This window comes from Nematolebias whitei, chromosome 6 (assembly GCF_014905685.2).
Source record: "Nematolebias whitei isolate Nwh7 chromosome 6, NemWhi1, whole genome shotgun sequence".
NCBI lineage: Eukaryota > Metazoa > Chordata > Actinopteri > Cyprinodontiformes > Rivulidae > Nematolebias > Nematolebias whitei.
Window position 1 is genome coordinate 47,495,551 of NC_056503.1, and position 11,871 is coordinate 47,507,421.

Genomic DNA, 11,871 nt, shown 5'->3' on the forward strand with positions numbered 1-11,871 from the left:
ACACAACGACGACACAACGACGACACAACGATGACACAACGATGACATAACGACGACACAACGATGACCCAACGACGACACAATGACGACACAACGATGACACAACGATGACACAGCGATGACACAACGATGACACAACGATGACACAACGACGACACAACGACGACACAACGACGACACAACGATGACACAACGCCGCCCCCCCAACAAAATCATCTCAAACCACTGGTGACCCGTCCTAAAGGAGAATTAGCCACGGCTGTAACAGCAACATGGAGAGTAGAAATACGTTTCTGATGCTGTCAACAAAATTTTATCTGTTGCTGTGACTTTAACTTTTTTGAAATATTCAACCTCTTGTGCCATTTTTTTCCTCATAGAAAATGAACTGAGCTCATTTTCCATCCTTCGGCTCTTTAGATCTGTTTACAACCTTTTACTGCTCCTTTCACATTTTGTTCTGTTCAGCTTCCTTGTGCAAACTGAAACTTTTTTCAGCTACTTTCAGTTTTTTTTTTTTCAGCTGTTTTGTGCTCATTTCAGATTCTAACTACAACATTTTTGTGCTTCTTCTTCTTTCTGCTAATTTCAGCTTGTTATGCTCCTTTCAGCCTATTTATCCAAGTTTCAGCCCTTTCTGCTATTTCAGCTACTATTTAGTTGTTTTGTGTTAATTTTAGTTTTTCATCTAATTCCACATTATTTGCACTCATTTCAACTTTTTTCACCCTAATTCAGCAAAAACGCTCTCTCTCCACTTCCTTATGGTAATTTAAGATTATTTCTGGTTCTTTAGCTACTTTTCAGCAGATTTTGGCAAATTTCTGCTTTTTTCAGATAATTTCCACTTCTTTACACTCATTTCAGCTTCTTTAAGCCTAATTGGGCAAACAAAGATTCAAGGTTCTTTATCGTCATTCACACCACATGTGGTACATGTGGTGGAATGAAATCATGTACACCGGGTCCCAGTTACATCCAGCAATAAAATGTAAAAGAAAAACAGTAATAAGATCTAAGATATGAACTAAAATAAACATCAACTAAAAGTACACTAAGCACAAATAGTATAAAAACAATACGCCGAACAGCAGCACGAACATGAGTCTGTGTGAGCAGATGAGCACGAATGAACACAGCAGCAGACAAATCAGCAGCAACAGTGTTCTTTCTGCTTTATTCTGCTAATTTAAGCTTGTTCTACCTTTACAGCCACACTTATTGCATTTTTTAAAAGCTAATTTCAGCTGTTTTCAGATAAATTAAAAAATTCGTGGTAATTTCTGCTTCTTTCAGCCTAATTAACTTTATGCTAATTTCAGCTTGTTATGCTCCTTTCAGCTTATTTTTTGCTAGTTTCAGTTATTTCTGCTACTATTTAGCTGTTTTTATGCTAATTTTAGTTTTTTTCAGCTAATTCCACATTGTTTTGCTCATTTCAGCCGTTTCTGCTTCCTTCTGGTATTTTAAGCTTCTTTCTGCCTTTTCAGCTACTTTTTAGTTTTTTTTCCCCCACTAATTTCAGCCTTTTTAGCAAATTTCCTAATTTTTGTGCTAATTTCTATTCATACCTGATTCAGCAAATATGTGTTCTTTCTGCGTTTTTTCTTCTTCTGGTAATTTAGGCTTGTTCTTCCATTTCAGCTACATTTCAGCACATTTTTCAGCTAATTTCAGTTGTTTGTCAGCAAATTCTTCTACGGTAAGCATTCACACTGCATTTTCGCAGGAAATTAAATTTTTCTAGTTTTAGCTATTGTTATTCATATTTTACCTTCAGTCTAATTGTAGCACCTGTTTTGTAGCTTTTGCAATTCATTTAGCAAACGTTAGCTGCTGTATTAATTTTAGCATCTTTTAAGCTATTTTACATTTTGCTTGTTCAGTTACTTTAGGCCACAATTTAACACATTTTAGCTATAGCATTTTATTTTCTGATTTCAGCTGCTGTTTTGTTAAATTTAACATCTGTGTTAACGATTTGTTCTGTTAATTTTAGCTACTGATTAGTTCATTTTAGCACCAGTTTGGATAATTTTTTACATGTTTTGCTAATTACAGCTATTGTCTTGCTAATTTTAGCTTATGACTGATAATTTGTTTGTTTGAATATTAAATTTTTTGTCCACTTTGGCAGATTTTTCTTCAGCATGGTTAAAGTGTTTGAACCAGTGGGTTTGGTTTGGTTGTGGACTCTGGATGATGAAAGGGCTGAAGCTGATGGTTCTGCTGAGCCGAGAGAAACCAAAGCTTGTTTATGTGCTGAACACTGAGCTCAGCGGATCAGAACCTTTGTGGTGCTGTTTGTTTGGACTCTGGGCTTGTCAGGGTCGCTCCCAACTCCTTAATACAACTGTGAAAAACATAAAGTGACAGCATTTCAGAAAGCTAAAGTTAGTTTTAATACGATTCAGCCTTTAATATAAAATACATAAAAATATATAATTTTAACCAGAGATAAAATAAAATGTGCTTTGTACTTTCTAACTGGCTAATTTTAGGTCACTGACATGGTAAATACTTCAAAGAAACATATAAAGGTACCAAGTAAATCACCTATTGAACGATTTTTAAAAAAATACTCCAATTTTTTTTAAACCATTTTAAAACACATAATTAAAAAAATGTGATTTTAATATGTTTATGACTGACAAAACTTTCACTTAAAACACGTAAAAAAAAGTTTTTGACTACCGGTACTTGTATTTTACGTAGATTTGTTGAACACTCAGGACTGTAAACCTGAGAAAATGTGAGATTAATATTAAAAACACAGAGAGGGCAGTGGTTTATGAAAAGAAGGACTCAGAGGACTGACAATAATATAAATACATAAATAATTATAAATACTGACAGTAGACTTTAAACTGAAACCAGAAGATTGAGACGATCGGTGGGAACTGCTCCAGTTTCCTGCTGAGGTTTCCTTTTTGCAGCTAGGGGGTGTTTGTTGTCTGTCTCACCACTACTCCGTGTGTGTGCATGTCTCACCACTACTCTCTGTGTGTGTGTATCCGTGTGCATGTCTCACCACCCTCTCCGGGCTCTCCTGCTCGTCTGTGGAGCTGCTGTGTTGGGGGTTACGCTGTGAGGTGGAGGGGGGTCTGGCAGAGGGGGGCGGCCTCCTCCTGTGTTTTACCTGATACAGAACAGAAGGTGAGACGGGTCAACGCTCAGGTTGTCAGAGTTGTATCTTTTTAACTCGGCTGATCAGACTGATCTGCAGCAGCAGACTCCTCGGAGAGAAAATGGACAGGAGCTGTGGAGTGAATATTTACAGCTCAATTGAACTAAAACATGTTGGACATTTCAGCTCCTCCACTGATCCGGCACAGAGACACGTCAGAAAATTTGTTCAGGGCCAGAACTTGTCAGAGGAGACTCTGCAGGTGTCAGTAACACTAATCATTTTAATTATAATTATAATGATAATAACAAGGGAAATAGCACGTTCTACAAAAATGCTGTATGAACTCTGAGTGCTGGATGACTGGACACTGAGTTTTGCTGAAGAAGCTGAAATTCAGTTGATAGAGCTAAAAGAAGCAGAACACTAAAGTCACAGTTTGTAAAGGTTGGACCCATGAGTACAGACAGACACAAAGACCTAAAAATAAATAAAAAACTTTAACTTTATAAAAAATAAAATATGTGTGGCTGCAAAACACTTCAATGCTAGACTGACGATGAAGTGAGAACTGAGGGCATGAAAAGGCTGGGACTGATGAGATGAGTGGCTGCAGCTGAGACTAATGAGAATGGGGAACAGGTGTGGATGGGTGAGCAGGAGCAGAAACATTACAGAGGAAGAATGAAGTGATGAACAGAACACAAATAATGATCAAATGAAAACAAAAGGATCAGAACCAAACACAAGAATCACAAAACAAAGATGACAACAAACGAGGAATAAAACCCAACTATACGAAAACAAAGTACCCAAAATATTTAAAAACACAACACAAATTGCTAGCTATGAGCCACATGTAGCAAAAAGTTAGCTAAACGTTCAACTTTCCAGTATTGTAGCTAAAAGTAGCCAACAGCTAACTTAAAGCTAAAAGCACCAAAAGCTTGGCCCAATTTTTCTGTAGCAAAAAGTTAGCTAAAAAAGGTAAACAGTGCTAAAACGATAGATAAAAAGTAAAAGCAGAAAAAGGCAAGCTAAATCTAAAATTAACAAATGCTAGCTAAAATCAAAATGGAGCAATAGGTAGCTAAAGCTTGAAGCTAAAGTTAAAAAAGGCAAGCTAAAAGTTAAACATAACAAAAAACACTAGCTGAAAACATTAAAAGATTAGCTACAAACTACAAATAGCAAATGGATAGCTAAGTGTAGCAAAGAGCTAGCTTAGAGCCAAAAGTGGGAAAAAAAAATCTAGCTAAAACATTAAATGCAGCAAGAAGTTAGGTAAAAGTTAAAGGTTTCCAAACGATAGCTAGTAGCCAAAAGTCAAAAGGAGCAAGCAGCAACCCACTAGCTAAAAGTGTACATGTACATGTGATGCTAATGACAATAAAGACACTTGAACTTGAAATAACACCAAACAGCATCAAACTAAAGTAGCTAAAGGTCTATCAAAGGTCTAGCTGTAGAAATGAATCCTGTGAGAATAACTTCAGAGCTTGAGGCAGTTTTTATTTATTTCTCCGTTCACACTGCAGCAATCTTCCACTGCATGTGGGTTTGAGCCTCAGTGGGATAAAAAAATGCAAACAGCATTTTGAAAATGTCTTTTGTCTCATCGTGTGTGATGTTTGCAGGCACCGCTCCTTGAGCCTGTTGTTGTTGTTGTTTGCAGCTGGACACAGTTTGTTTTCACCTCACGCTGCCTCTCCGGGAGGAAACGTCACGCTGCAGTCGCCCTCACCTCCTTCCACTGTTTGTTTCGCGAACCCTCGCACAGTGAATCTTATAAAAACATTTTGTTCCCACACTTCACCCCGTGACCTGCAACAACACGTTTCCTCTTCCGATGAGGAGCTCCATAACTTATAAAGAAGACGCTTCTGTTCTTTTCAAACTTTTCTTCTTTCTACTTCATTCTTACAAACAGCAGTGATACCAATTAAATGTGAACGCATTAATAGTAGTCCCCCCCCAACTCCCCCAGGTAATGATTCAAGCTGCTAAACCGACCCCCCTATTATTTGAGTAAATTATGTTTCTGGTTTTTATTTTGCTTAAAAGTATAGTTTCCTTAAATGATTGATGTGGCCCTTGGGGTGGCTGAAAATTAATCTATGGTGGCCAGGGCCCCCATTGTCCACCCCCTGGTTCCTCCATTGCACCTCTTGAAAGGTGAAAAACTACAAAATTGAACTTTAGATTTTATTGAAGTTTCTTTTATTTTATAAAATTTACTTCTTTTTCCAAGCAGTCAGGGTCAGTCCACTCTTCAGCCTGAGGCCAGAGCGGTTATTGAACGATTAGTTTAAAAGAAATATATGTAAATGCTTTGCTTGCATGTATGGTAATACACCTGAAGACACGATTTGTTGAGTGAAGGAAACCAGCGTAGTTGCCACTTAAAGGTCATTTAGATATATATACTTTGGACCTTTGCTAGGGGCGTGGTGGCGCAGAGCATCTGACGCCTAAAGAAGGTTTTTACAAAGTGAACCCTGCTGCCAGAAGAATTTGGAGCTCGGCTGATTTGCACGTTTGCAGAAAAATGAAAAGCTGCGTTTACTCACAGCTTGATCTCTGGTTTGGCTGAAAACATGGCTGTCCTCTTGGTCTATGTCAGAGTCTGAAACAGAAGAAAACAGCTCAGTTTATTAAAGGAACCCACTACATTAGCGTCTAACCCCCAACCCTGACATGTGATCAAAACATTGCATGAATGTGTAACAGCATGAGCTGCAGCAACAGAGCTGCTCATGTCAGGTTTAAGCATGTGGAGTTAGGGGATCTAAAATAGTGTCACAGCCGTCAGCTCAAAGCCTCTGGCGGTCTTGACATTCTTTCCGTAGCCTGAATCATTTCTCTGCTTCAACTACTTGAACCTGAGCCATCAGCATACCTTCACCTCCAGCCACCGGCCCAACAAGCCGAAGCAGCTCAAATCAAACTCCAGAAGGAGTTACAATCCGTAATATAGTTTTTATTTAGTTCGTTGGTTTGTCTCATTCAATTCAAAAATACTTTATTAATCCCAAAGGGAAATTATTTGTTGTTGTAGCTCATCTTGGTTTCATTAGAGTTGTTATAGATGCTGACGGCTGTGGGCAAGAAGAATCTCTTGTAGCAGTCCGTCCCACAGTGGATCTGAAGAAACTGTCTGCAGATGCCGATCCATCCACCCAGACCCAGCAGGCCTCTCGGTCCTCCTGGGCAGCCTGAATGCCGGGCAGAACTCCTCCCTGAGTGGTGACCATTCCTCCCAGCGCCTGCCGAGCCCCTCGTCGTCACGGACAAAACTGCAGGTGCCAGGGGACGATCTCAGTCCTCCCGCTGTCACGAGCTGCGTTTCCTGCTACTTCCAAGATCTTGGCGGTCAGGCACTCGAGCACTGCCTGTAGGTAGACGGGAATGCACCCACGGCACCTCCTTTTCAACTCATTAGGGATTTGGGGCTGTAGTTGAGGTAGTATTTGAGCTTTTGAGATGTTAATCAGCAGCTCCCAGTTATAGAAAACCACCTTGTTGTTATGGTTACGCATCATAACAAATGTCCAAAAGTAGAAGAGGTTTCAGTAAAAATCCTTCCAGCTGCGCAGCGTCTGATACCAGAGGAAATAATCATCCGGAGTAAGTGAATTACATCCAGAAAAAAAGAGTAATTAAAATTTTTAAAAGCAAAAATCTCAGAATAAATATAAGAAAGCTACTCCAACGCGCAGCCATCTTGAGTGGCACAATAAAAAGTGATGTTTAGTTTTTGTTCCCCTGTGTTCCTCTGGGCCGTCAGCCACTTGTCCCAGTACTTTTCCACAGTCAGTCTCTGCTCCTCGATCCTACCTCGCACACCTCACCTGTTCCCCATCCCCATTAGTCACAGCTGCGGTCACCTCTCTCATCAGCACCAGCCTTTTGATTCCCTCTGCTTCGCTCTACTCATCAGCTGGGCAGTGCTGGTTCTCGTGCCACGGACAAGCGATGACCTTTAAGTCTTTGAGCCTCCTCCGCCTCAGTTGTATGCGCTGCCTCGTCAGTCTTTTGTTTTAGACAAAGATAAAGTTTAATTTTTGAGCTCGTTGTGTCAGTTTGCATTCTGTGTTTAACCTTTAGTAAACTGACAGTAAAACTGCCCTTCGCCTCAGATAGCTTGTACATTCAACCAGAAAGGCGAACAAATTCTTCCTATAAAACGTGGTCATTTCTAACAAAAACGGGTCTCGCCTTCTTCACCGTTCGTTGGTTCCAAAATTCTGACAAGGATTGGCTGCTTGCCATTTATCGTACTGGCTGCACTGGTAATAAGACAGAGAATTTCAAATCCCTTTGTTGTCATTCGCATCACATGTGGTACATGAGGTGGAACGAAATTGTGTACTCGGTCTCAGCTACACCCGAAAATAGCAAAAATATAAAGTATACAAAGATATACACTAAGATATATGCTAAATGAACTATAACATTTCTATTGTGCATTTAGAGGTTACCAAGAGACAAGTAGGAGGTTACAATGTCACAAACAATCTAGTCTTGCAGGTCCTGCAGATTGAAGTTGTGCTCAGGTCAAAGAAATGTATCTTGTATACAACTATACCCAGATACTTACAGTAGCGCAAACTATGTAATGCATAAATAAATAAAAATATTATTAATATTGAGGTAAGAAGATCATACAGTGCAGGTATGCTGATTCCTGTACATTCGATTAATGGATTCTGATGCGTTGTGCTTCACTGCATGTTTCTGTAGATTTGTTGTCAATATGTGCACTTTAAATAGATAAAATCCATGAAAATAAGTATTTTAAAGGCTGAGTTTTGTAATTAAATGTGAGACTTTCCTGAATGTTGGAAGCTGCAGGTCAACTTGCCATCAGCAGCTCGGATCTATGATCCTCGTTTGGGAATCATTTGGAGTCAGTCCTGCCTGCTTTTCAGATTTGGCTCAGATGTGTGTGTGCGTGTGTGTATATGTGTGTGTGCGTGGGTGTGTGTGTGTGTGTGTGTGTGTGTGTGTGTGTGGGTGGGGGGTGTCAGGATGGATGCTTGTTTGAGAGGGCTAAAGGTATCAGGTGCCCTGCAGGTTAGAGGAACACGCAACTCCCCCATCCATGCTGTAGTGTCATGGGACTGCAGAGTTGTTTCATGAAGACTTTGCAGTGGCAGGAAAGTACAGGATTTATTTTTAAAGCGTTATTTTGATAAATAAATAAATAAACAATCACAACGGTTAAAAAAAAAGAAGAAGAGGTGTCATCATTCAGAAATGCTGTTTCAGTTTTAAACTGTGAAAGCAAAAGTGCAGAGAAATCCAAATCTCTTCTTGTCTCTGTATGTTTGCACCTGACAGCAGCTTCAGACTGCAGCTCTGTGTGGCAGACAGGCAGACAGACAGACAGACAGACAGACAGACAGACAGACAGACAGCAGCAGGTGGAGGAGGAGGCGGTGGCACTCCCAGGGTGGAGCTGAGGAATGCCAGGATGGCAGAGTAGGAGGTGAAGGTTTGAAATGCCTCACGTCCCGATCTAATATAGATCACATCTGCAGGCCTCCACACGCCTGGTGGCTGCTTGAACAGCTTCGACCTTTGACCTTCTGCAGGTGCACGTCTGAGCGCTGGCGAGTTCTTTTGCCCTCGATTTAGACATGAATGTCCGTCAGTAAGACAAAAAACCCTCCTTCTATTTCCCCCTCCTCTGATGATTGATTACAAATAGTCTTCAAAAGAATGAAAGTGTTTGTAACGAGTGCTTTAATCCAAAATAATCCCTAATTTAAGATCTAGAATATCCTTGAAGGAATGCATATCGCCCACCGTCATTCATGTAACAGACTGAAACCAACTTTACCGGTAGCTATTTTGGTCAAATCTTATTATACGTCTCACAATATCTGTTGTTGCTTGGAGTATTTGTTGGGAATGACTCTCAGCTACTACCACACCAACATTTCTACTCAACATCTGTAAAACTGACTGAGCTGGAGCCGTCTTTGTGTTGGCTAAAGTTGCTAAACTGTGGCGGCCATCTTGTACAGGACTGGTTTGAAGTTAACAAAAAAAACAAAAAAACAACTGGCAAACTTGAATTATTGAAGTTGTTTTCAATACAAAATAATAATAATAATAATATTAATAATGATAAAATCAAAAGACACTTTACAGAGTTAATCAAACTACGACCCCCCCCCCCCCCAAAAAAAAAAAAAAAAAAGTAAAAGAAAAGAAGGTTAAGACCTAAAACTAAATAAAACAACAGTAATGAGCAACACAGTCAGCACAGGGGAGAAATGTTAAGTTGGTTTCTGTGAATAAGTAACATTTAAGTAGTTTTCTGAATTTCTACAGATGAAGTGTTACAAATGTCCGAGGCGAGAGCATTCCAGAGAGTTGGGACTGCAGCTCTGAATGCTCTGTCACCAAGAGTTTATAATCTGGAGGGACTGGGAGCATGATTCCTGCACCAGAAGACCTCAGGTCCTGGGATGCAGCATAGGGGTGAAGAAGACCAGTGCGGTACTGGAGAGCTCGGCCTCATGTCTCAGCTTAGTTTGTAGAAAGAATCTGAGATCTAACTGGAAGCCAGTGAAGCTGAATGAGAGGTGGACTGGTGTGTTGCCAAGGTTTGGTATGGGCCAGAACCATGGCAGCAGAGTTTCTGACAGACTGAAGTCCATCCAGAACTTTATTAGATATCCCCAACAAGACTCCTTGCAGTGATCCAAGTTGGATGGTGTGGAAGGCCTGGGGTTTCTGCCACAAAGACTGGGAGTGCTGGCTGGACTGGAGTCTCATGATGTTTTTCAGGTGTTAAAAACTGACTTTGTGTTAGTCAAAGGAGACAGTGGAGTCCAGAATAAGACCAAGGCTCAAAGCTCAGAGGATGCAGGAAATCATCTGTTTGCACAAATAAAACAAATACATCATGCTTTGTAATAAAGCTTATAATAATAATAATAATAATAATAATAATAATAATAATAATAAAGCTGATTCTGATTTGGCTTTTAGCATGTGTTGTAGGCTGTCAGTCGTGCAGGGCGTGGTCATCACAGCAGGTTGCTTCAGAGGCAGCCAGAGTTCTCCTTTGATCCTTGAAAAAGCTTTGCTCATCACCTCAATTCGAAGCTGTTTTGGAAGCTATTTAAAAGGAATATTTAAAGTATAATTTACAGTTAAAGCTGTAAACCAGGATAGTTTGGATGAGTAATGTCTCTGTAGTTTCTGACAGCCTCGCTGAGCATCCATCCCGAGCCTCATCAAAGTGAACCTTAAACAAATGTAAGGTCAAAAACATCCAAAAAAACTATCGTGAAACTCAATCAAGCGAGCACAAATACATCTTTCTACCGACTCGTTTCTTAAACCTGAATTTTCCTCGAAGTATAAAATGTTTCAAATCCTAATACTATTCAGGCCCGAGGCAGCTAAAGTTAAAAAATAAAAAGATAAAAAGAAATTCTCCCGTCTCTCTGCCTGACTCACTGCTCCTGAGAGTCTGAAGATGGAGCCGAAGACGGCGTTCGTGCCGTCAGACTCTGCAGTTTGTCAAACAGCAGCTGGATTAACTTGTCACCAGTAGATTTGTTAATGTGGACAAGTTTATTAAGGAAGTCTTAGAGCAGAGAAGACATTTTAAACAGAGCTGGAAGCTTTTCTCAGCTTCAGCACCAGCTCTTTTTCCCAGTTTTATAGCTACCTGCTTTGACAGTTTCTGTGAAGACTTGTTTACTGATGAAGAAGAAATGTCTTCGCAGTATTTGACAACTTGGCTGTATCAGTCTGTATCCAACTTCATCCTTTATTGTTAAAAACACACAAACTTCACATGTTCAAAATGTTAAATTAACCAATGTGAAATTGGCGTTCTGCAAATATTTATGGTCTAACTGTTGTAGGTTCTCCGTCATTCAGGTATGTTGTTTGAAAGAAGTTTTCTGTGTTTTTATGGACCATAAAAATAAAACTATATTTTTTGAAAGTCCTGAAAAATCTCCAAAAACCAAGACAGATGGTGCATTGACTCCTTACTGAAACAATTGGTCCTGCTTATCTCCTTATAGACTCACAACAAGCTCGTTCATCTCGCAATGACTCCCACTGGTTAACTTTTATATTTTTACTGCAGTTGCACTGACAAACGTCGACTCTCATACTTTTCACTCGCACAGTTTCTTGCTTCTTTCTGTCCCTTTTGCTCGGACTGAATTGAGCAAAAAGGCTTTCGTTCATTCTGCTCCCTCTTCTTGGAACTTGCTACAAGAAACTCTGAGCTTGACTGAATTCATCTCACTCGGTGCTTTTACATTCAAACTAAAAGTTATTGAGGTCAATTCAATGACATGTACTTGTTTTAATAGCTAGCTTGATTTATAGTACCTGTTGTTTATAGCTTGACATTTTCTTTTAACTGTGTACATTTTTTTTGTTGTATTTGTTGCTGCCTCTTGGCCAGGTCTCCCTTGAAAAAGAGGTTTTTAATCTCAATGGGGTTTTTATCCTGGTAAAGTAAAGGTTAAAAAAATAGACCTCTATACAACCTTACTGTCATGTAACTCATGTTGCATCATATTGTTCCATGTCTTGTTATTAAATCATTTCCTATTGTGACGTATCATGTCACAATGCATCATCTCGTTTTATAGCATATCATGTCGTTTGTAGGTCATATCATATCATCTCATATCGTATCATCTCATATCATATCATCTCATATCGTATCATCTCATATCGTATCATCTCATATCGTA

General features: G+C 39.7%; 1 protein-coding gene across 1 annotated transcript in view; it reads right to left on the minus strand.

Moving 5' to 3' along the window:
- prx (periaxin) overlaps window positions 1-11,871 on the minus strand; it is a 36,348-nt gene that overhangs the window by 17,698 nt on the left and 6,779 nt on the right. The window contains exons 3-4 of the mRNA XM_037677939.1: window positions 5,698-5,753; window positions 3,032-3,139 (exon numbers count right to left, since the gene is read on the minus strand). Of these exons, the coding sequence (XP_037533867.1) occupies window positions 3,032-3,139; window positions 5,698-5,753 (164 nt within the window). The remainder of the gene's footprint in view (window positions 1-3,031; window positions 3,140-5,697; window positions 5,754-11,871) is intronic.